Source organism: Ambystoma mexicanum, chromosome 14 (assembly GCF_040938575.1).
Source record: "Ambystoma mexicanum isolate Mex_15411 chromosome 14, UKY_AmexF1_1, whole genome shotgun sequence".
Classification (NCBI taxonomy): Eukaryota; Metazoa; Chordata; class Amphibia; order Caudata; family Ambystomatidae; genus Ambystoma; species Ambystoma mexicanum.
Genome location: NC_090940.1, coordinates 384,463,375 through 384,476,261, shown reverse-complemented (window position 1 = coordinate 384,476,261; position 12,887 = coordinate 384,463,375). Strand labels below are relative to the sequence as shown.

General features: G+C 47.5%; 1 protein-coding gene across 1 annotated transcript in view; it reads right to left on the bottom strand.

Annotated features, from left to right (window-relative positions):
• INO80 (INO80 complex ATPase subunit) overlaps window positions 1-12,887 on the bottom strand; it is a 1,945,052-nt gene that overhangs the window by 1,174,265 nt on the left and 757,900 nt on the right. Inside the window, exon 15 of the mRNA XM_069637507.1 lies at window positions 10,284-10,343. Coding sequence (XP_069493608.1) covers window positions 10,284-10,343 — 60 coding nt within the window. The remainder of the gene's footprint in view (window positions 1-10,283; window positions 10,344-12,887) is intronic.

Below are 12,887 nucleotides of genomic sequence, written 5' to 3'. Positions count from 1 at the left end.
GGTCAGGGAAAGATAGATGGGATCAGAGGGGAGGATATTAGGCCAGGGAGGGTGGGGGGGGAGCAGTGGTGTGGCCATGAGAAAGAAGAACAAGTTACTTCTTACCTTGTAACGTTCTTTCGATGGGATGTTCCTCCGACGTATTCCTTATCTTTGATAGATCATCTACAACTTGCTGGCCTCGAAAAAAAATGTTAAGTAGAGGCCGCTGCGCGTCGACATTCCTCGAGCAAATGTCCCTCGACGGCCTCCGTATCGGCGCCGACGTCACCACGCGTATAAATAGACTTGTGCAGCGTCCGTTACTCAGTTCCATTTTGACGTTAATAGATGTTGTACTGAATTGGTTATTGACCTTGAAGGAGCGTAAGCTGCAACCACAAGGGAAGTATTACTGCAGGGATGGATGGGAGGGGCGATAAGGAATACGTCGGAGGAACATCCCATCGAAAGAACGTTACAAGGTAAGAAGTAACTTGTTCTTCGAAGGGATTGTGTCCTCCGACATATTCCTTATCTTTGATAGACTCCCATTAGCAGTGGTGTGCAATTGGAGGTGGGAGTAAAACTCCATGTTTCCTTTTAGGAATGAACCGATTGTAATACGACTTTACCAAACCTAGTCTCTTGACTAGAGGAGGAATCCAGGTTGTAAAATCTTGTGAAGGTATGTGGTGACTACCATGTGGCAGCCTCACATATGTCTTGAACCGGAACCCCTCTTTGGAGGGCCGAGGAGGCTGCGGTACCCCTGGTTGAATGAGCCCTAAGATTTTGAGGAGGCTCTTTTCCTGCCAGTTTGTAACATTCCAGGATGGCCAAAATAATCCATCTGGAAATGGTTTGTTTTGTTATCGGTAGTCTCAACTTGTGCCCAGAGTAACCCACAAACAGTTGGTCTCCTTGTCTAATCCTAGCAAGTCTGCTGATGGAAAAGATTAAAGCAAGCCTTGGGTCCAGCCTACGTAGCCTTTCTTCCTCTTTCCCCCGGATGGAGAGGCGGATAGAATGAAGGTAAGGTAATTTTCTGAGTGATGTGAAATTCAGAAACCACCTTTGGGAGGAAATTAGGCTTCACCTGTAGGACAACCTTGTCTTTATGGAAAATTGTATGAGGGGGTTTACAAGATAGAGCTTGTAATTCGCTCACCCTTCTAGCAGATGTTTTAGCCTCTAATAAGACAGTTTTAAGAGTGAGAAATCTTAGCGAACAAGAGTGGAGTGGTTCGAAAGGAGTACCCATCAGGAAATTTAAGACTAAATTGAAGCCCCATAAAGGAATCTGGAAAGGTCTTGGAGGGTCGACATTAGTTAATCCCTTTAGAAATTGTATTACTAAGGGTAATTTGAAATACGAAGGTTCCTCCGCAGTGCGCTTGAAGATCGATAGCGCTGCGAGATAGCCCTTGATAGTGCCAACTTGGAGGACTGAATTTGCCAAGTAGAGTAGAAAGGATAACACTGTTGGTGTACCACATGAAAAGGGGTCGATATTCTCTTCTCTACACCAGCTGCAAAACTTGTTCCAACGGCAGCGGTATAAAGACTTTGTTGCTGGCTGCTGGCCTTCTGGCCGAAAGCAACACTTCCATGACGTCATCAGGGAGGTCCCAAATCCTTGTACCTCAACCTTTCAGAAGCCAGGTGTGAAGGTTGAGGGTTCTGATGTCTGGATGGAGAACCTGACCTCCCTCTGTGAGAGAAGATTCTCCTTGAGTGGAAGACGAATTGGAGGGCAGATGGACATGTCCAGAAGGTCCGGGTACCACGTTCTCCTGGCCCAGTCTGGGGCAATTAGGATCATGGTTCTCCGGAATATTCTCAACCTTCTGATCATTTGAGGAATGACAGGGACTGGTGGAAACGCGTACAGGAGTGGAAACTCCCAGTCCACTACGAACGCGTCCCCTAGAGCTCCTCTCGGAGGAAATTCCCTTGACCAAAACAGATCGCACTTTCTGTTGGTACTGGTGGCAAACAGATCCACTTGAGGGGTTCCCCAAAGGGCGAAGATCTCCTGAAGGACTTCCTGAGCTAGTTTCCACTCGTGGGAGACTGTGCACTGCCTGCTCAGAGCATCCGCCGTCAAGTTCTTCTCTCCGGCTAGGTGGACTGCCGATAGAGAGATTCCTTCTTGGATTGCCCAAAACCAGAGGTGCATCGCCTCTCTGCACAATGGTAGTGATCCTATGCCTCCTCTTTTGTTGAGGTAGTGCATGGCCACTGTGTTGTCCGTCATTATCAGGACATTTTTCCCTTGTACAGATGGCAGAAAAGCTTTCAGCGCTAGTCTGATTGCTCTCAGCTCTAACAGGTTGATATGTAGTCTGGACTCCGATGGAGACGAACGACCGCTGATGGTCAAGTCGTTGGTATGGGCTCCCCACCCCGTGAGTGAGGCATCTTTGACTACTGTTATCTCCGGCCATGGTTGCCAAAACAGTTCCCCCTTCAAGATGTTTTTCTGGCAGGCCCACCACTGAAGGTCTCGAGCCACCTTGTCCAGAATCTGAAGGAGGTCTGTCATTCTCCCTGAGAATTGCGACCACCGAGTTCTCAGTGCCCACTGAAGAGACCTCATTCTCAGGCGAGCCTCTGGCACAAGGAAGATGCAGGATGCCATGAGGCCTAGCAACCTCAAAAAGTCGAAGGCTGGGAGACGTTGGGCATTTTGAAACTTGGTGACCATCTGCAGAATATCTTGAGCCCTCACCTCTGGTGGCAAGGCTTTTCCCAGGGAAGTGTCCACGACCGCTCCAATGAACTGGAGTCTCTGTGATGGTATCATCTGTGACTTCTTTAAATTGAGGGAGAAGCCCAGTTTGTGAAGGAAGTGGCAGACATAATCTAGCTGGATCTGAGCTTGTTCCGAAGATACAGCTCTGATCAGCCAATCGTCCAGGTATGGGTAGACTGGATCCCTTCCCTCCTTAGACTTGCAGCCACTATCGACATTATCTTGGTGAAGACCCTCGGGCGGAGGTCAGCCCAAATGGCAGAACTCGAAATTGATAATGAGAGCCGCCAATTGCGAACCTCAGGTATTTACTGTGCTTGAGATGGATTGGCACATGGAAATAAGCATCCTGGAGGTCCAGAGATACCAGCCAGTCCTGGAGCTGGAGGGCCTGAAGGATCTGAGAGAGAGTTACCATCTTGAACTTGACCTTCCTGAGGAATTTGTTCAATTCTCGTAAGTCCAAGATAGGTCTCAGTCCTCCGTCCTTCTTCGGTATGAGAAAGTAGGGGGGAGTATTAACCCTTGTTCCTCTCCGCTACAGGTACCGGTTCTATGGCACCTTTCTAGCAGGTCTACAATTTCCTGCAAGAGGAGCGGATCTGGAACTCTCAGAGAGCTGTTCCCCGGTGGATGACTCTGAGGGATGCGTAGAAAAGGCAGGCAGTAACCTTGGGCAACTGTCTCCAATGCCCAAGCATATGACGTAATAGCCTGCCATTCCGTCAGATGTTGAGTTAACCTGCCCCCTACTGGTGTTTTGTGAAGAGAGTCCTCAGAGCGGTTTGGAGGCGGCTGATGCAGATGCCGAGGGTAAAGAGGCACCTGCTGCTGCTGCGGCTTTTGTGTTTTTACCCCATCCACCTCGGGTGAATTTCCTCTGACCCCTTTGAACCGGCTGTCCTCTGCCCTTTCCGAATGCGGAATAGAAGCGAAAAGACTTACCTCTCCAAGAGGTTCCTGAGGGGCGATATGGTGTCTGACGGATTGCAGCTCCTACGGATTTTGCTGCTGCCTTTGATGTTTGTAGTTTTTCTAAACTGTCGTCCGCCTTCTTACCGAACAAAGAAGAGCCGTCAAAGGGCATATTCTAGAGTCTGCTTTGCACATCTGGAGCAAAACTAGACTTTCGCAACCAAGCAAATCTCCTGGTTGTTGTACTTGCCGCCATGGCCCTGCTGATACTGTCAGCAGAATCGATGCCAGTCTAAAGGGATTCGCACATTGGGTCCTTACCATCCTTAATGATGTTGAGAAACGCTTCCTTTTCTTCTCCCTCCGGGAGGCAGTCAGCCGCTGATGACGCACACTCCCAAAGTGTGTGACGGAACCTTGCGAGCGTACAAGTAGCATTAATGGATTTCAACGCCATGCTACATGCGGAAAATACTTTTTTGGCCATAGAGTCATATCCCTGAACATCCCTGTCCTGTGGAGCAGTAGGGTAAGCCGATTTACTGCCTGCTGAAGTAGCTGCCTGAACAACCAGACTCTCCGGAGTTGGGTGTTTGGATAAATATTCAGGGTCAGCAGAAGACACCCGATATTTAGCTGATAGTTTCTTATTAACTGCCGGGATCACCTCAGGTATTTCCCAGTTTGCCAATATTCTCCTTTGTAATGCCGCATGAAATGGCACTACAGGATCCTCCTGTGGACCTTTGACCAAGATGTCTGTGAGGTTGTCTTGCTGAAAAGCAGGTGAGGGTATGGACCATCCCATAAACTCTATTATCCTTGCCATCAAGGTTCTATAAGGGGTTTCAGCATGTTCCCCTGGGTCTGGTGTGGCAAATTCCACTTCTGGGGAAGTGTCCAACCCACTTGCTTCCTGTGGGGATTCATGGAGATCTTTCAACCTACCTTCCTCAGAGGTGAATTCCTCTATTGCAGGAGTTGTAGATCCCTGCAACTCAAAAGGCCTTTCCTGATCTGAATCCTCTCCTTCTTCATAAATAGAAGAGAAGACCCTGGAGTGGTCAGGTCTTGAAAATGGTATAAATCCCATTTCCGGAGCAGAAGGAGCCAGATTTGTCATGATTGGCTGAGAAAACGGCGACGTTGTCGACCCAGACGTTAAAGGCTTCGAAGCCATCGAAAAAGGCGTTGAGAAAGGTGGTATAGGCCTCGAATTTGAGAGTATCGGGATTCTAATCGAGGTCGTCGACGACATTCTCGTGCTCGAGGCACTGGGTATGGCCACTGGCTGTGAGGTGGCCATGGGTTTGTCCTTTCTCGGCGTAGACGATGGCGTCGACTCGACTGACCTGTGCGTCGAAGAACCCTTCGATAACGGCGTTGACGACGCCGATCTATGAGTCGAAGGGATCTTCGACGACGGCGTCAAAGAGGCAACTCTGCCTTTACTCGAGAGTTTGTGACGCTCTCGAGTGGCTTCTTTCGCCGGGTACTGCGACCCGCGAATACCTCCCACTCAGCCTGAGAGCTATGTTTTGTGGGACAGGAGACCCTTTTTGGGGATACGGAAGAAGACAAAGACGAGGAAGGGGATCTTCGACGTCTCTTTTTTGAATGCTTAGATCTCGAAGAGTGATGGGAACTGCTTCGAGATCTCGAACGAGAATGTCTTTTATGATGGCGAGGAGACTAATGTCTCGACTCCACCGAGGAAACTTTCGAAGAAGTTTTAACTGCATTACCTCTCTCGAGCTTCCCCTTACGCTCCTTCAAGGCTTTCGCCTTCATGGACATGCAGTCCTCGCACTCCAAACAATGGTGCTTGATTCCCAAGCACCACAAACAGATCCTGTGAGGATCCGTCAATGACATTTTCTTTCCACAGTCTCAACATTTTTTGAAGCCGAACCGTGGAGTCGTTGGTTCGGGTGAGGAAGCCATCGAGTACGAGTCGGTATTCACGAGGAATATATTGATATTTTGACTGAAGAACTGAGCAACAATATTCCGAGGCCCCACAAAGCGCAGAAAAACGGAACTGAGCAATGGACGTTGCGCGAGTCTATTTATACGCATGGTGACGTCGGCGCCGATACGGAGGCCGTCGAGGAACATCGGCTCAAGGGACGTCGACGCGCAGCGCCCTCTACTGAAAAAAAATTCCAAGGCCAGCAAGCTGGAGATGATCTATCAAAGATAAGGAATACGTTGGAGGACACAATCCCTTCGAAGGAAGCTGAACCGCATTGATCAAAGAACTCCACCTAGGTCCTGTGAGTTCAAAGGCGCCAAGGGAGCAGTCGCGGCGGATATAGTCTATGCACAGAGTCCTCCAGCAGAGTTAGCCTAACTCGGCTCCTCCTTCAGTTCAGCTTCTAGTGGGTCAAATTTGAGGGCATGCAACCCACATGTGAGGCAAAAAATCTTTGACTCCTCTCTCTCCTCCTCTCCACACATCATGGACCTTGCCAAGAAATCCAATTTTTATCCCCATCCCCTCAGGGGCATTCTACCTTTCCTCACCTTCCCCCAGAAGTTCAGTCTCTCCAGGTCCCCGTTTCTCCCTATGCTGGACTACTGCAATAGCCTCTTCCTCAACCTCCCCTTTTCCTCACTTCGTCCCCTCAAACTAATCCAGAATAGGACTGCAAGTCTTATCCTTGGCCTCAAGCACAGGCACGGCATCTCTCCAGCCCAAAAATCTCTCCATTGGCAACGTTCAAATTCAAGACTCTCTGCATCATCCACAAGGCTGTCTGGGGCCTGGCACCTCTTAACATCCATCTTTATCTCCCTAAATACCTCGCAGCCAGAGCCCTTCAGTCTTCTGGCACCAATTCTCTGCAGGTCAAACGTTTCTCCAAGCTGAGAATGTGAGGTAGAACCCTCTGCTCGGTTGGCGCCTCCCTTTGGAACAGCCTCTCTCCCCCCTCAAACTTGAAATGGATCTTCTAAAGTTACCAAAACTTCTTAAGACCTTCCTTTTCTCCTCTTCCTTCCCTCTCGCCCTGCCATGCTAATCTCTCCATTTGCCACTGCACTGGGGCCTGTCCCCTTCAGAGTCATTCAAGGGCCCGACCAACCCCACCAGTCCCTCCCCGGCATCCTCTGCCAGCACTTGTCCTTGGGATCCCTTTCCCGGACTATCCCAACTTAGTCCTCCTGTCCACTGCACTCATCCTCCCTTCTACCCTGGCACTTGCTGTGTCGGCCCAACCAGCACTTAGCCGCCCCCAATTTTTCCATCAGCTGCCATGGATGCAGTAGTCAATGGTGCCGCCGAAGATGTCTGGGCAGAAGCCGTAGCGATCGAGACCTTTGCAAATAAGTCCAGCATTGCTGCTTGAACTCACCACTCCTTCCTCGATGTCCCTTAGAAGGGTAATACTTATTCCTTTCCGTCGCCTTTGGGACTGGGGAGGTGAGTCTGCTAAGCTTGACATGCCCTATGAGTCAGGGAAATGGAGATCCCACTGGGGGTGACTCCCCCCCCCCTGGAGGACAAGTTATCCCTCAAAAGGGAACTGGGTTATGCTCCTGTGTCCCAGGAAGCACCTGTTTTTATTGGCAATATGGGGATTACACTAGACAACTAACTATGGGAATGTTCACATGGAGATAACTGGTATGGTTTCTGACCATTTACTGTTGCCCTGACGAATTTGCGGATCGGTCTCCTCCCAGAGAGGAACATAAAGGGCCAGTGAGACTGACTAAGGAGGGCAGGCAGGAGAGAGGCACTCAAGCCTGTGGAGCCTAGATGCAAAGGAGGGCCCATCCCCGTTTGAGACAGAATAAGGAAGCAGTTCCACGCAGACGGGGGTCTAACACAGAGGAGCCACGAAAGTCTGCAGAACGCTGATAACTGGAGCCAGGCCTAGAGCTGGTGAGGCTCTGCCCGCCAAGAGAAGAGACGCAACCACCTGGATTGTGGTTGACCAGCACGGGCTGGAGCAGACATTGAAGTCCAGTCACAAACCGACAGGAAGCACCGAAGCCCATGCCCCGAAGCAGATAAAAGCAGAAAAGCCAGAACTGCACTGCTGCCTTTCCCTAGGAACACCACCATAGCAATTCAGGTACTTCGTGCATTCAGGGAACAGAGAGGACAGGCATACCCCAAACCAGGATTAGAACGATAATATCCCAAGAGTAGCAGAGGGAACGGATAGCCCAAACTGGGGTGAGAATCAATGTACCCCAAGGCAAGGTTAGAAAGAGACCAACCCAAGAGGAGCCGAGTAAAAATATAACCTGAAACAGGCTGAGACCTCATATTCTCCAAGCCAGGGTAAGAATGCTATGAGCCCAAGAGGGGTTTAGAGACCAAGCAACCCAAGCAGGGCTGAGACATGATACCCCATGACGGGGTGTGAAACCTGAGACCCCAGGGCAAGGAGAGAATCCATGAGGCCCAGATTGGGCAGCCACCAAATCGACCTCAAGAGGGGCGTGCAACCCAAGACCCTGGGGAGAGATCGGACCAAAAGGGTTCCGAAACCAAGCCAGACGAGGCCCGGCTGTTTAAGGACATTTGATAGGACTTGGCTTTGTCCAACACTGGACTGAATAGGAGCCAGGAGGCCTAGAGACATTCACTATTTCACTGTAAACCGCACGGGAACCCCCAAGGAGACTTGTTGAACATTTGTGTTGGAACTGTGGCGAAAGGTGCAGAGACAATGGGCCTCATTACGACCCTGCCGGTCCTGAAAGAACGGTGGTGGTAAAACTGCCACCACCGTTCGTTCCGGACCGCCTGATTGAGAGTCCTGCAGGCGGGAGGTGTCACTCCCGCCAGGTCTGACCTGGCGGGTTTAACACCACCCGCCTGCAGGCGGATATGGAAACACCGGCTCTGTCATAGACGGAACCGGTGTTTCCATTGTCCCCATCCCTATAGAGTCCTATGGGGCTCCATGGAAATGGGGACTTACACAATTCCGCCTCCGGAATTCCCAGGTCACCGGGGTCGTATAGCCACAGTGATTCCAGGAATCACGGAGGCGGAATGGTAATACAAGTCCGGCGGTAACCTGCTGGTTTTTCCGGCACGGTTACCGCCGGACTCGTAATGAGGCCCATTGTCTGGTGAAAATACTGGAATCCTCCTTAAGTCCATAAGCATAAGGCCTTATGTGATTTTGTGTGCTGATTAGATTATTTTTCCTTTGTACTGATTGGGCCAAGGATCAGGCTAGTTAGGTTTCTAGACTGCAGAGACTATTTTGTACGACATCTTGACATGCACCCTTTTAACTCTTTTCTTTTCCTTTGAATAGGGACAAGTGTAGTAAGGCTAGAGCAGGGTTTTGGGAGTGAAATAAAACCATTGAGTTTATACCACAATTAGTTGTCCGTCTCCTGATTCTGAGTTACCACACACCGCACATAAATGTTATACGTGCAGTGATAGACAATTTAGAGTTGCAGTCTCAGCAGCGTTTGAAACTCGAACGCTTGGTGCCCAACAGTGGTGCACGAAAAAGTGATTTGTCATGGTGTTTGAAACAGAATGCCAAGCATGCAGAAAAGAAAACGGAAGTAATGGAGCATAGTGCATGTTATATATCTGACTGCAGATATAATTGCTGGAGTTGAGGTACCCAAGAGTCAGAGGGATGGCGTTGAGTCACACTATGCACCCTGTCAAAGTGATCCTTCTGAGAGCAGGGGGTGCTGGAAGATATCTATACAGATGAGGAATCTGTGGGAGAATGCAATCCATTGCAAGGAGGCAGAATGAGTAAGGAGGGAAAACACAGAAAAAGTGGAGGAAATAGGACGTGTAGGAGATGAAGCAGGAAGAAAGCTTAGTGGGGTGGTGCAATGGGGAAGGGATAAGCACAGGGAGGAAACAGTGCAAGTAGCCTAGTCATCAAAGTCAGCCGAGGAAAGTTGAGAAGAAGAGAGAAAAAGAGTTAGGAGGGGAGGGAGAAAGTCAAATTGCAAAATGATTATTCATTCCTCGCTCCATCAGTGGCGTTGGGGCATTACTCCACAGTGCCCTACACAACCCCATTTGCTTATTTTTAGCTACATGTACATGCAACAGAACTTTATTAGCATGGCTCATAACACTTTGGATCTTATGGTGTGTGTGTCTTTGGATCACCAACTTACAAACAAGCATCCCTACAGATATGTCATGCACCAGCCTCTTTTACTCCTTTAAAACAGGCAAATACTCCCAACAAGAAAACAATAGGGAGTACAAATAGAAAACAGACACATATGACCCTGTCCACCTGCTTCTACATATAAAACTGCACATATACGTTTGGATCAATTTTACCAGCAGAATAGTGTCACAGTAAGTAGCTATACTATTATTACTGCTTGATCTCGGGAGGAACTTAAAAAGATACACATTCATTTGCATAAATTGCTAACTGCAAAATATGGTTTATAAAAAGATAGGTTTTAAATTGGAAATGTGAATTATTTACTATTTAAAAATATATTAAGTCCTGTACATGAGCACTGCAGCATCAACAGGGGTTCACAGGGGAGGACGTATGAAGGAAAAAGGAGGCTGAATAAGTGGAGGAGTTAAGATAACTAAGGGGAAAACATGAAAATATTTAAAAAAAGATGGAAAAAGAGTTCATAGAAGCAGCCAACTTACCTGACTCCAGAACTTCCTAATCACTTTTCTATCGTGAGGGTTCCCCCAGTAAGGGAGCACCTGCAACAAGAAAAAAAAGTTAATTTTGAAAGGAAGATGTTTTCTACTTCCCACAGCCAGAGACGAACATTAACCACAAAGCAGCAGATATTTGGAACATACTCTTACAACCACACCATCATAAAGTCCTCATGTGACCTTAGATCCAACACATACAATGTAAAGGCACAGTCAGTACAACCCATGCATTAATGTTCTTTTCTCCTCCTCTGCAATGTTTTTTATTCCTTCTTTACACTTCTATCATTGCATGCTAGTCTCATTTCCGCACTTGTCAGCCTTCTCCACAATGGTTCATCTCTGACCCCCACACATATTGATAGCATATGGGAGAAAAGAAGGGTTGGCCTACACCTCCCTTAATCCCTCATCACAGACTACACTGGGTAAACGTCATGGGAGTGGTAGGCGGCCAAATTATCTGGAAAACTGCTGGTTGACTAGCCCTACTCTACTCTAAACAAATCCCCAACGTGTACCAGGCAGCAAGACTATCCGAATATAATCCTGGATCTTTTACATAAATCTTTAAACATATTATTCAAAGCAGACGTAATGTAGGGAGCTGCACACTCCATTCCATTACTTTGACAATTATAGTGTTATCATATCTGAAAAGGTAATACCTAAAATCTCAAACACCCAAAAATGTATCACAAAATTTGAAAACATCAATAACGCAATTCTTTTAAATTCATAAAGAATAGAAGGGTCTATGCTATAGTTAACAATGTAGTTACACTGACCAGGCGAGTATTTCTTTATAGACACATTTAATTGAGTGAACTTTTTATACATACGATGCACAAAAAACAGGTTTTGGTACCCTTTATTGGACTACTTGAAATATCATGCAAAGAAGAAACCAATTAATTGTTTTTTTAAGTCGTATAGACATCCTGATCAATGGAGGTAACAGAGCGACTGAGTAACAAAAAATCCCACATTGGGCATTTCTTGCTCATAAAAATAAAGGCGAAATCTCATTTTAATCTGTTTGCTGAAGCAAGACAATGCATCTAATGGAGGCCACCCGGTCTGTAGGGGCATAAATCAGGCAACAAGCAATGGAGCACAATGAAATTGAATCACAATTTTAGCAGTGCTGGGATTGATGGCGAAAATGGGAATTAAATGTAACAAATGAAAATGAGCAGTTATATAGACAATAATCAGGGCCAGAAATTCAAGTTACAAGCTTCTAGGCCAGCCATAAAAAGTCACTTGCCACACCTGTTCGACAAATACACACAGCACATCATTTCCTACTCGTCATCAGTCTATTATCACTAGCTTATGGCTAGTGGCGGGTATTTAGCACCCTTAAATAACCATGATAAAAATATAAATATATAACACACTTTTGAGAAGTCAAAGCCCTAAACCCCAGAGGTTTTTCTCTTTTAGCAAACTATTTAGTATCCCCGATTCTGTTGGCTTTGCCAAGGTTCATTCTTTCCATGGACCAATTAAGCATGTTCTCTACAACATACTAATAATTGCTCTACAGCAAAAATTGGTGCCAAGGTCGGCAGCACCCACATGATCGCCTGGACCAGTCGGATCTGGTAAGGACAATAGGTTGCTAGTAGATGAGCAGAGGTGGTCATAGTGGGAGGAATACCTACGGCCCTTGACGAGAATCGTCAGACAACAAGTCATCATATGTAATGTAATGCAATTTGTCATTTGTATAGCGCCATTTCCAATTAATATGGTCCCAAATAGTTGTAGGTGAACGTCCTTGGGGGACCGAAGTCCAAGGTATGGGAAAATGTGTCAGAGGAGTTTAGAATGCATTTGTGCATTTTAGCCAATGCAAAGGTGGGTAGGAGTGGTCAAGTCCCTACTAGCTACCCATATCGAGCTGGCATGTGGATGGGAGCTTTGAGGTTGACTGGAGGGTATGCAAGTTCAGGAGACTCATTTGTCCAGCAAGACCGAATTTTTGGTGTGGCAGACAGCTGCATTCTAATGACAGAGGTGTTGTGCAACGCATCTTAAAAATTGTGTACGATTGCATGTGGGGAGGGTGGCCTTGTCTTCGTCTGTCTTCCATAAGCATGGAGTGTGATACGTAGCTGTGTGTTCTGGCTGGTTTCATAGATGTGGCTTGTATTCTGCCCTGTGGTCTGCTGGAGTTTATTCTCTCTGTCACTCTGTAATTTCATGGTGGGTTCATTGCTGCCCGAAAGGTTATTAACTAACCTGAAGGGGGCATGTGTTTGTCAGGATGCGAAAGGAATTCTAGGGTGTGACTGTACCAAAGTAAAGATAGAACCCACTTGTCTGTGGGGATGATTTCCCAATTATGACGGATGTGGGAGACACGCCTGCCCAAAAGTGCGGAGGGGCGTTTCCACAGCCTGGTCAGGCCGTTTTACCAGTATGACGCAGTAACTGTAAGTGGATAATGTAGAAGGGCAAGGATTAGTGAAAAGATTCATTTTATTGGTGGGATAAGTGTGCCGAAAGGCCTAGAGATGGTTTTCAGACTGTTCTTAGGTTTTGAATCGGGTCAGGTGAACAGTGACCTATAAAGGT